This window comes from Melozone crissalis, unplaced genomic scaffold (genome assembly GCF_028551555.1).
Source record: "Melozone crissalis strain CALT ecotype California unplaced genomic scaffold, PUWL_Pcris_2 ptg000002l_1, whole genome shotgun sequence".
Taxonomy (NCBI): Eukaryota; Metazoa; Chordata; class Aves; order Passeriformes; family Passerellidae; genus Melozone; species Melozone crissalis.
In genome coordinates this window covers 17976777-17995580 of record NW_026535780.1, presented here as the reverse complement: position 1 = coordinate 17995580, position 18804 = coordinate 17976777, and the positions used below count along the sequence as shown (strand labels likewise).

The 18804-nt window shown below is 34.8% G+C and overlaps 1 protein-coding gene across 1 annotated transcript in view; it reads left to right on the top strand.

Moving 5' to 3' along the window:
- MMP16 (matrix metallopeptidase 16) overlaps positions 1-18804 on the top strand; it is a 169403-nt gene that overhangs the window by 93326 nt on the left and 57273 nt on the right. Inside the window, exon 4 of the mRNA XM_054295490.1 lies at positions 6966-7270. Within this exon, the coding sequence (XP_054151465.1) occupies positions 6966-7270 (305 nt within the window). The remainder of the gene's footprint in view (positions 1-6965; positions 7271-18804) is intronic.

Below are 18804 nucleotides of genomic sequence, written 5' to 3'. Positions count from 1 at the left end.
AATTGGAAAATAACACAAAGCAAATAAAGACAAAAAAAAAAAAAGAAAAGAACTAAGATTCTTTTCACATTTCTCACCAATTCCCTGCTTACAGACTTATGACATGTTAAATTAATGACATTTTAACCTGCTTTGTTTCCTAAAATTTTAATCATATCTCTAGTTTTATTTCTCCATTTTCCTGTTCCACTCCTCAGTTTCTTTATAACCTGCAGGTTTCCAGCTGCATTCTGTGCCTTCCTGGCCAGTTGAACCTTGCAGTCTGAAGTGTGCTTGCTAAGCCAGTTTACTAATTCCTCCACAGAAAGAGCAATTTCTCCTTCTTTTCACTGCATGCTACAGCTTACAATTTTTTGGAAACCAAAACCAAAACCATACAACAAATACTCCCAAAAGCAAGCTCCACCATTCCTTGTCCTGGAACATTTCCATATTTTCCATGTGTAGTTTTTCCATCTGAAACAGTTCTGCAATATTTCAAGATGGAGTTTCAAAGAAGCCACTTAAAATTACAATTATAATTAGAAGTTAGATTCACAATGTATTTTTCCCCATATTACATTTTGAACATTTATTATGTCCTTTTCACAACATATTAAATTTTGGACGTAGGTGATATTTATTCTTAGAATGTAATGTGTTTACAGACAGAAAATACAGAATCAAAATACAGATTTCCAGCATTGGAAACATCAGCATGGACTGCAATGGGATGCATTAATTATGCTTGCTCTCCCTCAGGGAATGCATCTTTCTTCTCATTTGAACTAATGTGTGATGTTTGTTAGAATTTCTGTTTCTGGTGAAATTACCCAGTTTACAGTATTTTTCTGCCTGGTATAGTTCATGCTGATAAACCCTGTGAACATTATTTGTACGTATGCTATAGAATAACACAACTTTTACAAATAAACAGAAAGTATTTGAAACTTTTACCAGACAGAAGAGTATAGGGGTGAAACAGAAGATCTGGGGTACAAGAAAATTATGACTCCATTACAGAAAAAGCTACAAAGATCTTATTGATATAGCCTTAATCTTTCCTTAGTATTTTAGGTTGTGTGAGGTTACACAACGATCTCTGAGTATTGTACAGAATCAGAGAAGAAATTTAAGAAAGCTATGAATGGATTTTTAAAAATTAATTTTTTTAAAAATATTTAAGGGGATATTTATGAAGGCACATATGATTCTCAAAAATATAGTCACCTTCTCTTTTGCTAGAAAAGTAAATAATCTAGTACTTTAAAGAAGGAGCAACACTGTGAAACAATAAAGTTATCACTTTTTAAAAATTGAGTATAAATGTTTATATGTCCAATTTAGACAGAGAAATATTGAATATGAAACACTCCTCATCAGAATTCTGTGCATAATATTAATAATTTGAACTCCAGCAGTCAGTCATTTCTCAACTGCCCAGATTATTCTATCTGCAAAATACTTTTGCAAGTAAAATTGGAGAATATTCTGTAAAAATAAAAGATTTGTCTTTATTTATAACCATGAGTTAGAACTTGTAACAATTTAAAATAAAATAATAATTGAAAAGCTACTCTGATTTGTTTTTTCTTGCTTATGTATGGAAAAAAACAAATTTAATCAATGAGCAATATGTAATAATTTAATTGGTGCAGGAAACTTAGCTGTAGATAGTCAATAGCTTCATCCCAAACCCACTATAAATAATTTCATCTTTTTCTTGACTTCAGTGCACAATGAGTCAAGCCCCAGGTAATTGTCATTTTTCTTTTACAAATTCGATATATCCTAGATTTCATTTCTGAAAGAAAATGAAAGATTTGAACAGGTCTAAGTTTATGCTGTTCAGATAAAGAATGAATGCTAGCTGGGAGCTTCAGTATGCAATGAAAAGTCTTATCTAGCTTGTTAGCAATAGACTATGAAATTTCTATAGTCTAAATGGTCCACATTGTGTAGAATATGGAGAGAGAATTTCTTTTTGGATATTTGAAATCCACTCTAAAAAATAAGGAAATACTGGATTAAGAAAAAACTTTGAAAATCAAATTTTGAAAATTTGATTCATAGTAGCAAATTTTTTTTTGAATGTATTAATAAAAAGTAATATTTAGAACACATTCCATGTTTATGTTGCATGCTATTGATTTTAGATTACCTAGTAGCATATTATGACATCAGATTTCTTAAAATAGCTTTCCTATAAAGACTTTTGGCCATCAAGTATTTTACTATTCTTGGGGTTTTGTCTCAGAAATCTCTTTCACATTTCATCTTCTTTTAGTGAATGTTCAGGAGAATGTTATCCATGAAAATGAAGAGACAAGATAATTATAAGTTCTTTCAATCATGGCAGCAGTAGGTTGAAAATCAAACCCACAGAAAATCAAAAGTAGTAATACTGGATTAGGTTTAATCAATGTGAACAAGACCTATGTGAACCAAGATAGCACTCTTAGTCTATAGCTACAAAGAGTCAGCAAACTGAAACTGGAAAAAGTTGAAGCTAAAAACCTTACATGAGTGAGAGATTAGTGAAGCAACTCCATAGAAACCAATTTCTAGGGAAATTACGGTGCAAAGTGAATATGTTTCTGGCCAGAGGTAGTTTATTGCTTTCAATAAAAGTTATAGCGTGATTAACAACCAACCAAGCAACCAAAAAAACCAAACCAACCCACCAACCCAAAATATCATGAAAGCAACAAACCTCCAAAGTTTTGCTTCAGTTTAGGTTTGATTTACATCAATGACAATAAAACGGTTGTGTGAACAACTTATTCAAATTTAATGTATGTTTCAATTCATTTTACTTGAACAGTTTCATATCAGGAACAGATCTTAACTAGCTTACTTCAAACAGATTATTGACTGCATCTTTTTACCTACTCAGTTGAAACTCCTGCTCTTTCATCTATTTAAATTTCAAATTACTGATTTTACACAGTCAAGTGAGGTATATCCTGACAATCTTGCAAGGCTCCTGAAGCTGATGCAGCCAAAAATATGTCAGTAAAACATGTATAGTTTTTCTTTTAGGATATTCTGGGAAAGGAGTGGGAAGGGAAGGAAAACCCAAAGCTTTTCTGAAATCAATAGGACTCAGGATTGTAGAATAACACTCTCAAAACAAGACTCTTCAGGCAGCTGTAGAAATAGTACATGAATGTGAAAAGTGCATATCAGTGATAAAATCTAATTGTTCTTATGGAAGACATGTATTTTAAAGTTATAATGCTTGATGCAACTATCAAGTTGAAAATCATGCAAAACCAATGATAACCACAAAAAAGCATAATCGATTGATACATGGCTGTGGTTGTCTAAAAATAACAGCTCTCAAAATTTATAAAAAGTACCACTCAGTTTATTAGTTCAGAGAAAAAGGCATGAAAATAAATGTTTCATCTTATAAATTGCCTTTTTTTTAGTAATTATAGGATCTTTAACCTCTTTGTAAAGTTGCACTGCCAGTATGGTCAAGGTCAGCTTTGGATCTTTCTCTCATTTGAACTTTGCTTTGAAACGATCACTAGACATTGAGGCTAGGAAAGCAATACTTTGAAAAAAGATGGATTTTTATTATGAAGGGCTTTGTCTTGCTATACTTTCACATTGCAATAAGAGTGGTTCTGCGTTGTTGCGTCCTACACTTACTTCTATTTGGGTTCCATTATCTGGACATGGTGAGTGTAAGATAACCAATTCCTGTCTTTTCTGTTTTATTCCTGTTGGATATACCACTATTTCAGGTGATTGCTGGATTTAAGTTGTGGATCTAAATAGGAAACCTTCATATGAGACATTATTTGCTATTGCAATTATAGGTCTAAACTGAAGACTTTTAAAAGATGAATCCTAGTATCTCTGTTAATTGACAGACTGTCTTTATGGATTGATTTTATTGTAATTCCCCCTTAGAGTTTGTATGGTAAACAACATGAAAGAAATGTAACATAGCTTGGGTTTCAGATATCTGCACTGGTGAATTATTTTAAGCAAAGTTCCCAGCAAGACAATTTCAATGCTTGTGTAGCTCTTTTAGGATTGAACCTGGATTGTGTTTAACACATTAAAAGTGGACAGTTGTTTCCTAGGATCTTGTCTAGGAATAACTGCTGATTTATGCAATTTCTCTTTCAAGCTACACTCTGGTTTTAATCTCTCTGGTTTTAGTACAGAAAATATGCTTTGAAAAATGATATTACTTGACAATGAATCTGGAGATGTAGAATGCTATTTCAAAATTAAGTCAATAGCTGGTCCCATGGAAAATATCTGCTATCAAAGGTAGGCTACTCTAGCTTGGGAGTGTGAAACTAGCCCAATGGTTCAATTCCTCATTTGTAATCTGATTAAAACTTAATTCAATGTGCTGGAAAAGCAAGAAAATGTGAAATAATAAGTTTTAATATTTGAGTCAAATCCTTTCAGACTAATCATTACTCAATTTAACACTAATACAAAATTCCAATCCATTTTTATCCATTTCCTCATTTCACATATAATAACAGAAGGTCCTTCTGTTTACTTAATACCAAAATGGGACTTTGACTAATTACTAAGATTCCTAAATACCAAAAAAAAAAAAAAAAAAAGTCTAACAAGGAAACAAATAGATAAAAAACCCCCAAAGCCTTAGCTGTTTATTTCAGATGAACTTTTTCTATATCAATATTTCAGTTTTTCTAGACATGCTCTATTTTCTATGGGAGCCTGTTGATTCATTTGCCATATTTCTTATACATGGCAAATAGCAGAGGCTCTAGTCCTTCACAGAGCTCTGCTTCAGGCAATTCACGTGCCTTAGGGAGCACACAGCAGGACTGACTGGGAGCACATCTGCCACCTTTGTAAGGGATATTCTTAGCATAGCAACAGGGAAGTCTTTGGTAGTGGCAGTATAAGTGTGCCACTGTGATGTGGTTTTGATTTTGTGTCACAGGACACGTTCCAAAATGCTGTACTTTCTCAGGGGGCACAGACAGCATTTTATGAACTTGCTAATTAAAACATCTCAAAAAAACCTAAGTCTCAAGGGCAGGAGCTTTCAGAGAGGGGTTCTGCAAGGGCTGATTGTTGGTACAGTGTTTTTAATCACAAAAAATGCAATGCAACACTGACCATAAATATACTGATGACCAAATAATTATGAAGAGGCATGATAGAAACACTTTAAATCACATGACATTTACATCATGTAGAGTAAGGTCATGCCTACAGATCAGAGGGTATTTTCTCTCTGACAGCAAGATCAGTACTGCAGTACTTTTTAGGTCTGACAGAGCCAGTTTTAAAAGAGCATTAGAAATTGGTTAAGTTGAATAAAAATCACTAGAAAATATTCAATTGACTGGAGAAAATATCTTATAACCTGAGATTTAAAGAGTTCAAAATTTTAATTGCTTAGAGACAACAAAAAGATAATGGCTTTGCAGTGCAGAAATGTCTTTTAAATGTATTTGTGTATAGGGGGAAAATTTTGAAGCTCATTTATGTGACAAAGAAAAATAGAATGAGAACCAATAATATAAGCCAGGCAATTAATAGAATAGGCACAATTATGAATTGATTGGTTAAATCACCTTTGGAACAAAAGATCAAGGAAAACAGTGGATTCTCTACAATGTATTGTCTTATGGTTTCTCTTGATATCTCTTTGGAACATACATATCAGTTAAAAAATTATGATTTGGTTAGATAGCACTATTGGACTCAATACATTCAAATAATTTTGAGTGGAAGTCCAAATATGTATCTTTATGTTTTCTACATAAAGCTATGAACAAAATGTATATATGAAGTAAAATCTATAAAATTACGCTTGAAAGATTTGTTTCCATTTATATAAACATAAATACCATATAATCAAGCACATTTAATGTACCAAACAAATCAATCATTCAAAGTTTATTCATAACAGTATATTTGTTCTCCTTTAATGTCCCATGCTGTGCAAACTGTCAAAAATATTACATATACTCTAGAACTATGTAATTTCTGAAATTTGTGCTGGATGTTCAGTCAAGCACATGTCAAATGAACAAAGAAAGTCTTATTGCAGCAGTTTCAGAGCAGACACAAACCTAAAAGAGTTTTTGCTGCCCATATGAATCCAGTAGAAATGATGCAGAAAATTGGATAGGTCTTAAATTGATTATTGACATTCATTTCTTGAATTCAATAATGAAAATAAAGATTTTTTTAAAGATATTTTCACTATAATTTACTAACTACGAGAGTAATCTTCAATTCTTATATTTTTTTGCCTTTTCATATATGTGTAACTTGAAGAAGTGGTGAAGACTGAAATTTCTCTTTAATATATATTCCTGAGTAAGCACATAATTGTCTTCTATAAAATTATTTCTCTGATGGATTCTGCAGTGTTATGCAAGATTTACAGATGTAATCAGATCATCAAAGGACATCTTAGCCTGTTCTGAAGTCAAAAGGCTTTGTTTCTGATAAGGAATTTATCCAGTTGCAAATGCAACAAGGCTTTGTGAATACTGGTTGGTGGTCGCAGTATGGAGTTCTGCTTTTGTAAATGAACTCAATAATAAGTAAGAATTTCATTTCACTAAAAACATTTTTTCTTTTGATCAGAAAGAACATGACATTCTTTAGCTCTGATGGATTCTAATTGTGGTCCAGGAGGTAAACAGTCAGTGGTTGATTAATCTGGTTATCCCACTGTTAAGAATTTTTCATTTTAATATATTTTAAATCTTCTAAATATAAGACTTTTTGTACTGCTGGGAGTAAGCCAGCTAACATAATAAGTTCTAGCTTAAAGGACTTTACAAATTGACACCATAATTTTGCACCAGCTTGTTTAAAACTACTCTTCCTAAAGTATAAAATGCCTGTATAGCATGTCTTATTAAAGGCACAGAGCATATAATAATTAAGGGAAAATGGATATTAGCAGTGTCACTCTGTTAAATTTAATCTGTGTAATGTTTCTCTGTTTCTTTCAGCATAAAGAACGTCACTCCAAAAGTAGGTGATGCTGAAACCCGTAAAGCCATTCGCCGTGCCTTCGATGTGTGGCAGAATGTAACCCCTCTAACATTTGAAGAAGTTCCTTACATTGAACTAGAAAATGGCAAGAGAGACGTGGATATTACAATCATTTTTGCATCAGGTTTTCATGGAGACAGTTCTCCCTTTGATGGGGAGGGAGGATTTTTAGCTCATGCATATTTTCCTGGCCCAGGAATTGGGGGAGACACTCATTTTGACTCAGATGAGCCATGGACTTTGGGAAACCCCAATCATGATGGTAAGAGAAGATTTAATTTTAAACAAAATAGATGAGTGGCATGAATTTTCAGCTAATAGAACTACTTCCCTGTTCCCCTGTTCCTAAAGTCACATGGTTTTCTTTCCTTGTTTAACATTACTTTAGAAATATATTTGGTTTATCTGTCTCTTTGAATCTAAGGCAGAAAAGTATCTGCCTGATGGTAATACAGTATGAAAACATGTTTTACTTGAAAAGCATTGAATTCTTATTAGGAAACTTCACGATCATTCAAACATTGTACTGGTGAATATTTACCTAAACTACTTCAGTTTTGCATATTTTAACATGTCAAACTTATTTAGCTTTAGGGGAAATGTGGAATATTTAACAGTGATATAAGAACTACTTCAGCTATCCACCAATTCTGTGGACATAAAATGGACATAAAACCTAGTCTTCAGTTTGCATCTTTGATGATGCAATGGCAGGATTTAAAGGCAAATCTTAAAGATGCCATTCCAAGAGCAGAATTGGTGTTTCTCAAAAACTTTTGAATGTCTTTTGGAATTGTTGATTTTAACATGTCAAATCTAATTAAGTAGCACATTCCCCACAGTCAAATGAATGACTGCACAGTGCAGTATGCACACCTATCATTTACCAAATAAAGACTAAATATACCCTTTATTCTTCATGACTAAAAACTGGCCATTGCCAAGCTCTAAGGTGATGTGACTAAATTACTGCTATTATCTGTGAATGCTAATTAAAAGCTAAGTCTAATTTTGCATCTCTCCAAAACAGTATCAAAGAAGAGATTTTCTGTAGACATATTCTGTGTTTGATGCTGTGGCAGGTTTTGTTTCCAAGCAGCTTCAGTTGTCCTAGTAGATCCCTCTAAGCCAGTTACATGAAGTTTGAGACATGTCTTCAGACACACACAAATAGGATGTTTCTGGCATACAAAAGACTATAGAGACCGCAAGAAGTGGAAAACTGTTGTATTTCAATGTTACACTGAATTTATAAATAATGAGAGGCTTTATCTAATTCCTTTTCTTTCCCCTTCTCACCTGAGATCCTCCAGGAAAAACTCAGAGCTTTTTATGTTGCAGTATTTGTAGCCTGGGGTCTGCAACAAAACCTTAATTTGGCATTTTAGGAGTATAAATATGGTGTTGTGACTATTTCATTGGTGCAATACTTCTGCTCTGCTGGAGTCAATTGAAGCAAGAGGTGTGTAAGGTACTGTAAAAGCCCTCAGTTGTGCAATGTGTTCAAGACGCTTCATTATTGTGAAAAAAGCCCTAAATTCTTACTGGAGCAAAAACTGTGGTATTGCACAGCTCATATTTGCCTTCTTCACACGTTTAGCTCAAAGGAGCACTGGTGGGAGTCCTCTGTTTGTGCAGTTCGGGTACATAGTCAGACATAGCATTGTGAGGGTAAATGAAGGTGATTTTGTGTGTCTGGTTTTTATGTTGGTTAGAGACCAGCACTGGACATAGTGTTCATTGTTTTTGGAGCTCTTGTTTGAAGCATTCAGGAAAATCTACAGGCATGTGTACATTGAAGTCAGGATGTTAGTTTAATTGGGATAACTCTTTTGGAGCAGTTCCACACCTTGTGTGAAAGTGAATGAACTTCTGGCTGTCTCATTCTTCTTTAACTTAAGCAATTTTCATATTGTCTAATGGCACTTATTTCTTTATAGGGCTTTTGAGGTTTGTGTTTTGTAGAACAGTTTTCAAAAGCTATTGCTTGTATTAATGTATTTTAATATAATGTGATGAAAAAAATCAAGGGAAAGTAAATTGATGCTATTACTAAAATTGTGATTTTATATATCTTAGAACTTTGAACTTTTATAATAAAAAGGTTTACTATCTATATCACAAATGTTTAAGAGTTATGACTGGAAATTTTTCTGAAAATTTAATATCTTATGTACTTTGATGTGCTTATATAAACTTTTTTGAGGGACATTCCTGATAAAATGGAATATTAAATGTAAAAAATTGAAGACTTTTTGAAAATACATGATAATTAATAGAAATATCTTACCAATGCAAGTTCTTTGAAGAATTTTGGCAACTGTTGGTTTCATTGTTGATATGGTAAGAACTGTGTCGTAGGTCATAGTTGTTGTCCAGAGAAAACTGCCCATCATTGTAACCCTAGAAAGATCAATTGATGTGCATTCCTTCTGAAAATGCAGGGCATCTGTTTGTCTGATTGGTGACTTTTAGTTATTAGGTAGGCTAGGTTTCCTCATTGTCTTATTAATTAGTTTATATCTAGGAATTCTGGAGGATCATGCAGGTTTTGGGGTTTTTTTGGTTTTGTTTGGGTGTTTTATTGTGGTGGTTGTTGTTGTTGGGGTTTTTTTTTGGTTGTTGTTTTGTTTTTGGGTTTGGTTTGGAGTTTGTAATTTGTTTTGTTCTGTTGTTGTTTTTTTTGTTTGTTTGGGTTTTTTTTGTTTGTTCGTTTTTTGGGGTTTTTTTGTGCCTGCGAAAAATTTCCAGGGGGAAAAAGAAGACAAGCGCAAGGAAAGAAAGACTTACAGCTCTCTTAGGCTTCCTATAATTTTGAGCTGAGTCTCAGAACACTGAAAAGCAGAAGGTTGAAAAGTATATATGTGATCTTAGCTATGAGTCATTTTTCCCAGGTGAGTGGCAATTTTAAGATTCATTGTTCCAATAGTCCAATAGACACCTTCTTGTAGCATTATTGGAAATCCAATAGAATGGGAAAAAGATTTGATGATTTATTTTTATTTTTAAACTAACCCTCACCCCAAGGGGCTGATTTTCTCTGATTCCTATTCCAGTATCCCAGAGAGATTCAAAAACACGGAGCAACTTGTTTACTTAGCAGCAAGAATGCAAAAATAAGGTCCTTTTGAAAATCCCTAGCCTCATTCTTCACCTTGTACTATTCTAATGAAAACAGTTTATATGCCATCTACCTCAGAAAAGACAGGCAATTTAATGGAATGCTTTCATAAACTGTTGTCTTTATAAAGTAGTTTTCATTCCAAATAAGGAATCATATACAAAATCAGTATTCTGAGTATAGTTAATTACGACAGCAATTTATTCTGACTACTTAACTGTAGTGTCTTCATACTTCAGGTTTTTGGTTGATTTGATGGGGTTTTTTTCTTATCACATTTTGTCAATTTTCTTGTATTTTCTTTTGTTTAATCATACTCTAGACTCCAAAGACAGTTGCAATAGAAATACATCATCTCCAAAGCTCATTACTGCTTTCCTTTATTCTCACTTCAATGGTATGTTCTTATCAATCGTGTTCTCTGAAGAGATTTGTGCTTTGACTCCTCCCTCATCCTGAAGAATGAATGAGGCTTTTGTAGGACCAGAGACTAATGGGCCTGTCACTCAGGAAAAAACCTCCTGTCATACAGTTTTACACTTGCAGGCTTTCTACAAGGATATAGTTCTTTGCTTTCATAATACCCTGTAAGCAGAGTACAGCCGGTACCTCAACTCCAGCTGAGCTGTGGAGGGCTTTTCTCTGAATTTCCATCCATGGTGCTGCAGGTGATCCTAGAAATATTGCCAGAAAGAAGGACAATAGACTTAGTATCACAGGGAAGCAGTGGAAACAAGGACAGAATTTCTTTTGCCCGTGAATGAGGGAGATATGGAGGATAAAATATGGTGCACATTTATTTTCTTTTTTTTTCTTTGGTTTTTTTTTTTATTTAATAAGGAAAGGGAATGCTATTTTTTCAACATTTTATGCAAAGTGTGTGTATTCGACTGTCATCTTCTTTCAGTCAGTTGTCGTCTTCTAGTTTCCCATTTAGCACAACTACTTTTCAAGTTCCCAAGGGAGTAGGCTGTTTCACTTACAGCAGACTCCATTTCCTTTTTGATCTCCCTATCTAGACCTCAGGTGAGATAAGAGCCTTAGGTTCTTAAATTGTTTGGAGCAGGATGGTTTCTTCATGCACCTTACGAAGTATCTTGTGCTCCTAAGCAGTCTCAATTGAAACTCAGGTTATTCTTATAGTGCTTGGCAAATACAGCAGAAGAACAAACACTGTTCAGGAACAGCAAATCAAAATGGATGGGATTTTACAGGAAAATGTTTCACAATATGTGCAGTTAAAATATAAAAAGGTAAAGGGACAAACAGGAAATGGAAATCATGTTGCATAAGTAGATATCTGAAAAATCATCACTTATTGGGAAAAAAATTTAAACCTTTACTTTCTTTTGAACTTAAAAACTGTAAATAAAACAAACAAACAAAAAAAGTGAAGAAAAAAGTAAGAGGAAGAAATCTTAATATACCAGCCTTGAAACTAGGGAGGAATTTCCTTGTTCCCATGACTCTAATCCATTTAGGTGAAAGATATCCCCTTATTGTTTTTAAATTTAAAAATTATGGACAATGAATGATGCATCTAAATCCAGAAACTGACAATGACTTCTTCCTAGGAGTGGCAGTACTTTGGAGATATTGTACTGTCAAAACTCTCAACAAAAATATTTTTCAAAGTATTTTCTTCAGTGGCAATATTTCAAATGACTGTGATGAATTTCAAAGTCACTGCCAGGGAGCATCTCAGATAGGTACTGTCTCTGTAAATGTTCTAGTAGCTTGAAGCAAAATCCTGTCTTACATCCTGTTTTTCTGTACCAGAACTGAAACTGCCATCTTATTAGCCTTATTGCACTGGTTCATCAAAATTGATTTCACATTTGTCTGTCTACATGTACTTAAGTTAGTTTAAACCTTTTTTAAAGCAGTTATTTTTTTCTGGGATATTACTGAATACATCTAAACCTATTTAAGGGAGTGTTAAACCAGTTTAAATTGAGAGTGCACTACATTTAATTAGATTAATTTAAGATTGACCTACTTGCACAAGTGCAGCTTTTTAAAAAATGGCAAGATTTAGAAGTGCTTGGGGAAAACAAGGATTTCTTGGGAGCTTAGTTTTCAGGCACATTAGACATGATATATAATGTACCAATTACTGGATAAAATGTGACCACAGAACTGTGTCTTCCAGGACCAGAAAGTATTTGGCAAAAAACTAAGTGTAGATAAACACAGTAGATCAGTAGTGGTAATTTGAGACTGTTATCTTCATATCAGCAAGACAAATAGAAGTCAAACTAAAATACATTGTTTTTTACCTCTGTAGAAAATTTATCAGGGTAGACAGTGTACCATACTGAAATTCTGCAGAAAATAGTTCTTCCATCAAAGAACATATGATAAATAATAAGAAGTGAAACTACCTTATAGAAGTAATAGATTATTTTAGTGTACAGTGATATGTAAGGAGAATATTACTGCAACCTACTTACATACATGTGGGATATTTGTAACTTGTGTATACATAAAGCTCTGTCTTTGGGAAAACAAACTTAAAAATTCAGTAATTCAGTTTTGTTTATTTCTTTTGTTAATCCTCCAGCATTCAAAAAATTATTCAAGTTTTCAGGCAATAACTAGAAAGCAAGCAAAGAAACCTGTCACTTTGTACCATGCTGTTTGTAGGTTGCCAAGTAAAAGCTTCTTGGAGCTGATGCAAATACAGTGTCTCGTGTAATGTACTTGGACTCCAGTTAGTGTGTAGATTCTGCTGTGGGCACTGTGCTGGCAGCCAAGAAAAATTTATGAAAATCCTGATCTCTGAACTGCATAGATCAACTTGTAGTAAATTTCTTTTGGCTGCTAGTGTGGTTGACACAGTGCAGGAGATATATGCCATTGGAAGTATGAATCAGTGGAGTTGTGAAAACCATCTCCTAAGGGAGCTCTGTGTCTTGAACAGTGCTCATGCTGTGGCTTGGTATAAAGGAAGCAAAGCATTTCAGATCACAGGAAACTCTGTATTACAATGTTAACATGGGTTTAATTTCAGAAAGCATAGTGCTCTTAATTGATTATGTATGTTTTTTAATAAGCAATTATCAACATCAGATTTGATCTGTAACCAAGCAGTGTGACCTTCCAGTTGTCAAATGCTTATTTTCTAGTTCTGTTCTACGATAACTATGTAGAAGATTAATATCTTATTTGAATTTTTATTTTATAGTAGTTGTGTATGTGCTTGTAAATAGAGAATTGCAAAAGCAGGTTCAGATCAAAGGTTATCCTACAAAGTATCCTATTTCCAGTTAATAGCTATTAACAGATATCTAAAGAAGAGAATAAGAGCAGAGTAAACATATGGCAGTAAAACCCCAGCATATTCCCTCTTAGCTTCCAGTAATCTGTGGCTCATTGAATTTCTGAGGCACAGGCCATATTTTTGTGTTTAGTAGCCTGTGAGGGATTTCCTTTCATTAATCGGTGTAATCTCTTTTTGAACTCACGTAAGCATTTGGTATCCACAACATCCTGTGACAATATGTCCTGTAGTTTAAGCAGACGTGAAAGACTTCTTCTTTCTGATTTTTTTTTTAGACAGATGGATGCCCATATTGTAAGGAAGTAATTTTCTAGTAATTTTATCTATTCCATTCATATTTTATGGGCCTCTGTCATATCTTGTTTACAGGATAAAGAGACTGAGACTGTGGAATTGCAGCCTTGTTTATATACAATTATAAGGTTAAGAAAGTACAACTTCAATTTTAAATTGAAACTATTTGAGTGCAAAATGGGAGAATTAGCAATATTGTAAAAGATGACAAAACCCAACTGTTGCATTTATAATATTACACAGCGATAAAGATGCCAGGACAATATTTCAAGGAGCTTTGCAAGTTGCAGGCATATTGAATAATCATTGCTTCTTTAAATTTCTTCATTTTCCCTGAAATCCAATTTAATTCAGAAATCAATTAACACAAGTAATACTTTCTGTCACTAAACCACAACATTTTCAGTATTTAAAAAGAAACCAGTCTTTCCCTTATCAGTAAGTGCATTTTGTGCTGCTAGAACATCCTCTGTCCTCAAACTTTCCAAACCTTCCGGGATTATACTTGCTGATGTGCACCTGTCCCACATCCAGTCACTCCAAGATAGTACCTAAAATCTTAACTCTCAGATATCCAGCTTCTGATGCATAAAAAGTATCCTTGAAAATATTATCATGGCATGCAAACTGCACTGGAGAACTGAAAAATCCCTTTCAGCTATTGAAGAGATGGGAAATGATCATAAAAAATCATAAATGGCCCTGGATGCTGGTGAGGACTCAGTCATTGGACATAGGACTATGCAGATAGAAGAGGATCTGTCTGCTGGACCCCATCTACCAGCTGGAAGCCAGATGATGGAAAATGGTAACTGTTGGCAAAGTACTCACCTCATTTTTATAATTTTTGGGGACGATTTTGCTTTCGTGGAACACCCTTATGGCTTTGAGGGAAGCACTTCATTTGCATGTTTTTAAAAGGGAAACCTGTTTAAAACTGGCAGTCAGTGAAAGCAGTCTTGTGGATGAATCCAGCCCCATGTTGACTGGATGCTTTTAATACATCCCAAGGGCTCTCAGTGTGTAATATCTTATTCTCAGCTTCCTTCTTGGCCTAGCATTTCTATATGCCCTATTATGCAAACTGAAAAAGAGGCTGAGGAATATGTTAAGAGAATTGAATCCATGATATTCTTAATTAAAGCAGTGGGATTGTAGACCAAGATGCACATCTTACATCATGCTTTTCATGTCTATAGTAGCAAGGTGATATTTAAAGTGTAGCATAATTGCTAGAGACAGTCCTGATGCAGGCTGCAAACCAAAAAGGCAGCAGAGCTCGAGCCACCGAGTTGCATATTGCTTCCATCGTGGCGTAGGTAAACACAGATCTTTGCAATCCTTTGTGGAGTAGTTAGGGAAGCTGCAAACTCAGCTATCCATTCAAACTGCAACTGGAGGTTATTTCCCACACACCAGGGCCAGCAGAACTTGCTTGCTTGCTTGCATTTGCCATCTGCCTCGGTTTGTGATCAGCCAGCCCGTCTTAAACTGCTAATGAAAAGTGTTAAAGCAGATCTGGCTGACTTTGCATGGAAATAAATGAGGAAAGTTCACATTGTCTGTTACATCGACTCTGCTGCCAAGGAAACATCTAGCTGAAAGGCAGCATGGATCCTTGCAGACAATTTTGGCAGCATTTGCACCTAAAAGCACTGAAAAAAAAAACCCTGCCTTTTTTTTTCTTTATTTTCTTTTTTTTTTTTTTTTTATTCTAAAGATGTCATTTTCTCAAACAACTGTTTTTGCAACAATGAAGTCAAGTTTATCTACCAAAATGGATTCATTTAATCAGACCCTCATACAAGTATATTAGGAGAACCGAGTTTACATGGGGAAATTTAGTTGAAAAATGTTTGTTGTAGTGATTAATAAGTTGAAGCTAACCGTGTTGGAGTTTTTGGCTTCATTTTCTCTTATTGTCTTTCTCATTTTCCCCCTGCGGTATATGAGAAAAGATCATTGGGAAGCCATTTTTTTTTCAGGCAAATAGATTTATTTTAAATGAATCCAAACATAAAATGTGGGCCAACCTTTTCATGATTGTTTTTATGACTCCATAACCTTTCACACACAAAAAACCCCCCTAACACTACATATACAAAAAAATCCCCAACCAAACAAATAAATACTCCTACGTTATTATTTCCTCCTTTTAGAAAGAAGCCTAACAGATTTTAAGTACTGAATCTAAGAGAGCTTCATATAATTTGCATGTTTCAGAAAGCTTTAGAGAATGGGGAAAAAAGGAAAAAAACCCCACCATGTTCCAGTGCTTTTTATTCTTATTCTCTATGCATTTTATAAGTGTTTACCATCAGCCTACCATAAGGCAATATTTCTTTAAAATGTGTGATACCAACTAATATTAGTGCTAATAATAGAGGAACTGCCTTAGGAGCTATGAGATTTCAAACCAGAGACTGAATTTTACATTCTTGAAAGATTATTTGCTTTGAAGAGCTTGTGAAAAGCCATATCTCAAACATGTTGAGTTAAAAAAAAAAAAAAAAGAGAAACAAAATCCCCTTTATTATTGCAAATAATTCAAAAGCAGTTTACAACTAGAAAATCAGCTAATGAATGAATGGCTTGAAATTATTTAATTTTCTTTTCAGTCTGGTCTCCTAGAAGCAGTAGTTTAGGACAGAGGCATTATCTATGAACCTCAAATTCTCTCTTTAGACAGAAAGTGACATTTCAGTCATTTAAAGCAGGCATCAGGCTTAGCATTCCAACTCTCATGGAATCCAGGGTCCCTCAAGTCTCCATTTGTTGCTAAGACCTCTTAATGGAGACTTTTCCTTCAAGATGGATTTAGGAAATACCAAAGATGCTCTATAGAATATTATTACTGTATTGCCATCTCATTTCCCCTGCCTTTTTAGGGGGAAAATCTGAAAAATCATGTTGCCAATTAAGATGGACATTGTCATGGTTTCCTGAGAGAACAAGACAAGAATTACGCAGTAATTCCATATTTAATTACATATTTATTTATTCATTCTGAAAAAGTAGAATGATGTAGATAACCCTAAAATATAAGATAATACTATGTCTGAATTTTAAGAATAGTATATAATTAACAAATGAAAGATTTTCTACAATAGTGTTCCCAAGTCTAGAGTATAATTTGTGCTTTTCCTGACAATTCTTCACTTCAAAATGCCCAAAATATTTGTTCTTGAGGCCAAAATGTTTTTTTATCTATATTTAGAATTCTTCCTAACAGTTTGGGTTCCAAAAAGTGCTGAACAGGTAACACCAATAGCTGGGAACATATACAGCTAAAACATTAGGTTGTGAAAAAAGATGAAAGCAGAAAAAAAAAATCCTAATAAGTTAAAAGAGCAACATTTTTTGTGCCAAATATTTTTTGTCTGGTTGTTTTGTTTTTTTTTAATGTTTAAGTCTCTCCTTCAAGTCAGCCTATGATAAGTACTTCCTGTATATCACTTAAGTCCATGTCCTGTACTTCTATAATTAATGTTATGCCAGTGACTTAAAAGAAAAGACCTAAGTCAAAAGCCAGAAGACTTGAGGGGGTGGAATTAATCTGACCATATGTTGATGTTTATGCCTGAGTTAATCTCATGGAGTCCCTTTAGAGTTATAGGAGAGATATATTGCCTTCCTGGGTAAGGTTTGTTCCATCCTGAAGTAGGTGTCTAAAACAAACTGGATGAATCATGTTCTGAAATACCTGTTTCTCATCTCTTGCTGCGAGAGGTGCAGGTAGAGATGTTTGTGTTACAGTGTTGAGTAGCTAGATAACTTGCACTAGTGATGTTGAATCATGCCATTTCAGATTATAGGGGAACTGTAGTGATAAGAGCTTCAAAATAGCAGCACTAGCTGGGGTCAAAAGAAATCTGTCCCAGCCCCAGAGGTGGCTGTTTTGGAGCAGTTCAGTATAGCAGTCAGAAAGGGCAGTTGCAGGCATAGGCTGTTCCCTGCACCTCAGTGTGGCAGGACAAACACTCATATTGGCCTGAATATCGTAATTTACAAGTGGGTTGTGCCTCTGAAATTTAGAATGCAAAGTTGGTAGTACGGTAATTTGTAAACATACTTTTAGTTTCCCTTTTCTAAGAATCATACAGAGCACCTTTCTTGTGATGCAGTTTAGAGATTGAAACTATGTTAGTATGAGGAAATGGGATATTCAGGAAGCTGAAGATCCAGTAAAGACAATGAATTAATGTTTTTAACTGTGCTCCAGCTAGCAGTGCTACCAGAAGCAGCAAAAGTAGTAGGGCCTGAGCTTCAGGAAGAGTTAGCAAATAAAATAGATATATAATCAACAGTCATTCCTCAGCTGTTTTTTGTTTTTAATCATCACTTGTGATGCTGGCAGTGCTAGCCATAGTGGCTTGCAGAGATGTGGTCCCAACATTTCTGGGTGTGGAAGTTCTGGTCTGAGAGCCATCAAACATGGAGTATCTGTATCTGGTACTGTCCCTTCTTCCTGCTGGGGCCCACTGCTCTTGCTGCAGGCTGGGGTCCTGCTGAGCTTCTAATTCAGTGAAGGGGAAGTTCTACGCTTGACTTCTGCCCTGGCCTGCACTCTCATGTCCAATCTTTCCTGTGCTTTGCCAGGGGCAATGAACTCCTGCCTTCATCTTCCTCTCTAAGCAAATTCTTGCATAGTCTTCCCTCTGCTGGGAGGCCCAGGAGTATGACTGGGCTGTCTGACCATCTTGTCCTCTCCAACACCCTTTGCTCTGCCCTCTGCTGTTACAGGGCTTGCAAGGGTTGCAGGGTGAAGAGAGAGGTGAGAATCTTGACCTCATGTTCAGAAGGCTTGATTTATTATTTTATACTATATATTACATTATTACTATGCTAATAGGAATAGAGAGAAAAATTCTCAGAAGCTTGCTAAGCTAAGAATAGCAAAGGAAAGAATCAACAAAGTTCTGTGTCCAGGCAGTAAGCAAGAACAGCTCTGCTGTGAGTGGTCAGTAAATCTAAACATTCACCTAAGACTAATCCCAGGTGCACCTGTTGCATTCCACAGCAGCAGATAACCATTGTTTACATTTTGTTGCTGAGGCCACAGCTTCTCAGAAAGGGGAAAAATCCTAAAGAAAGGATT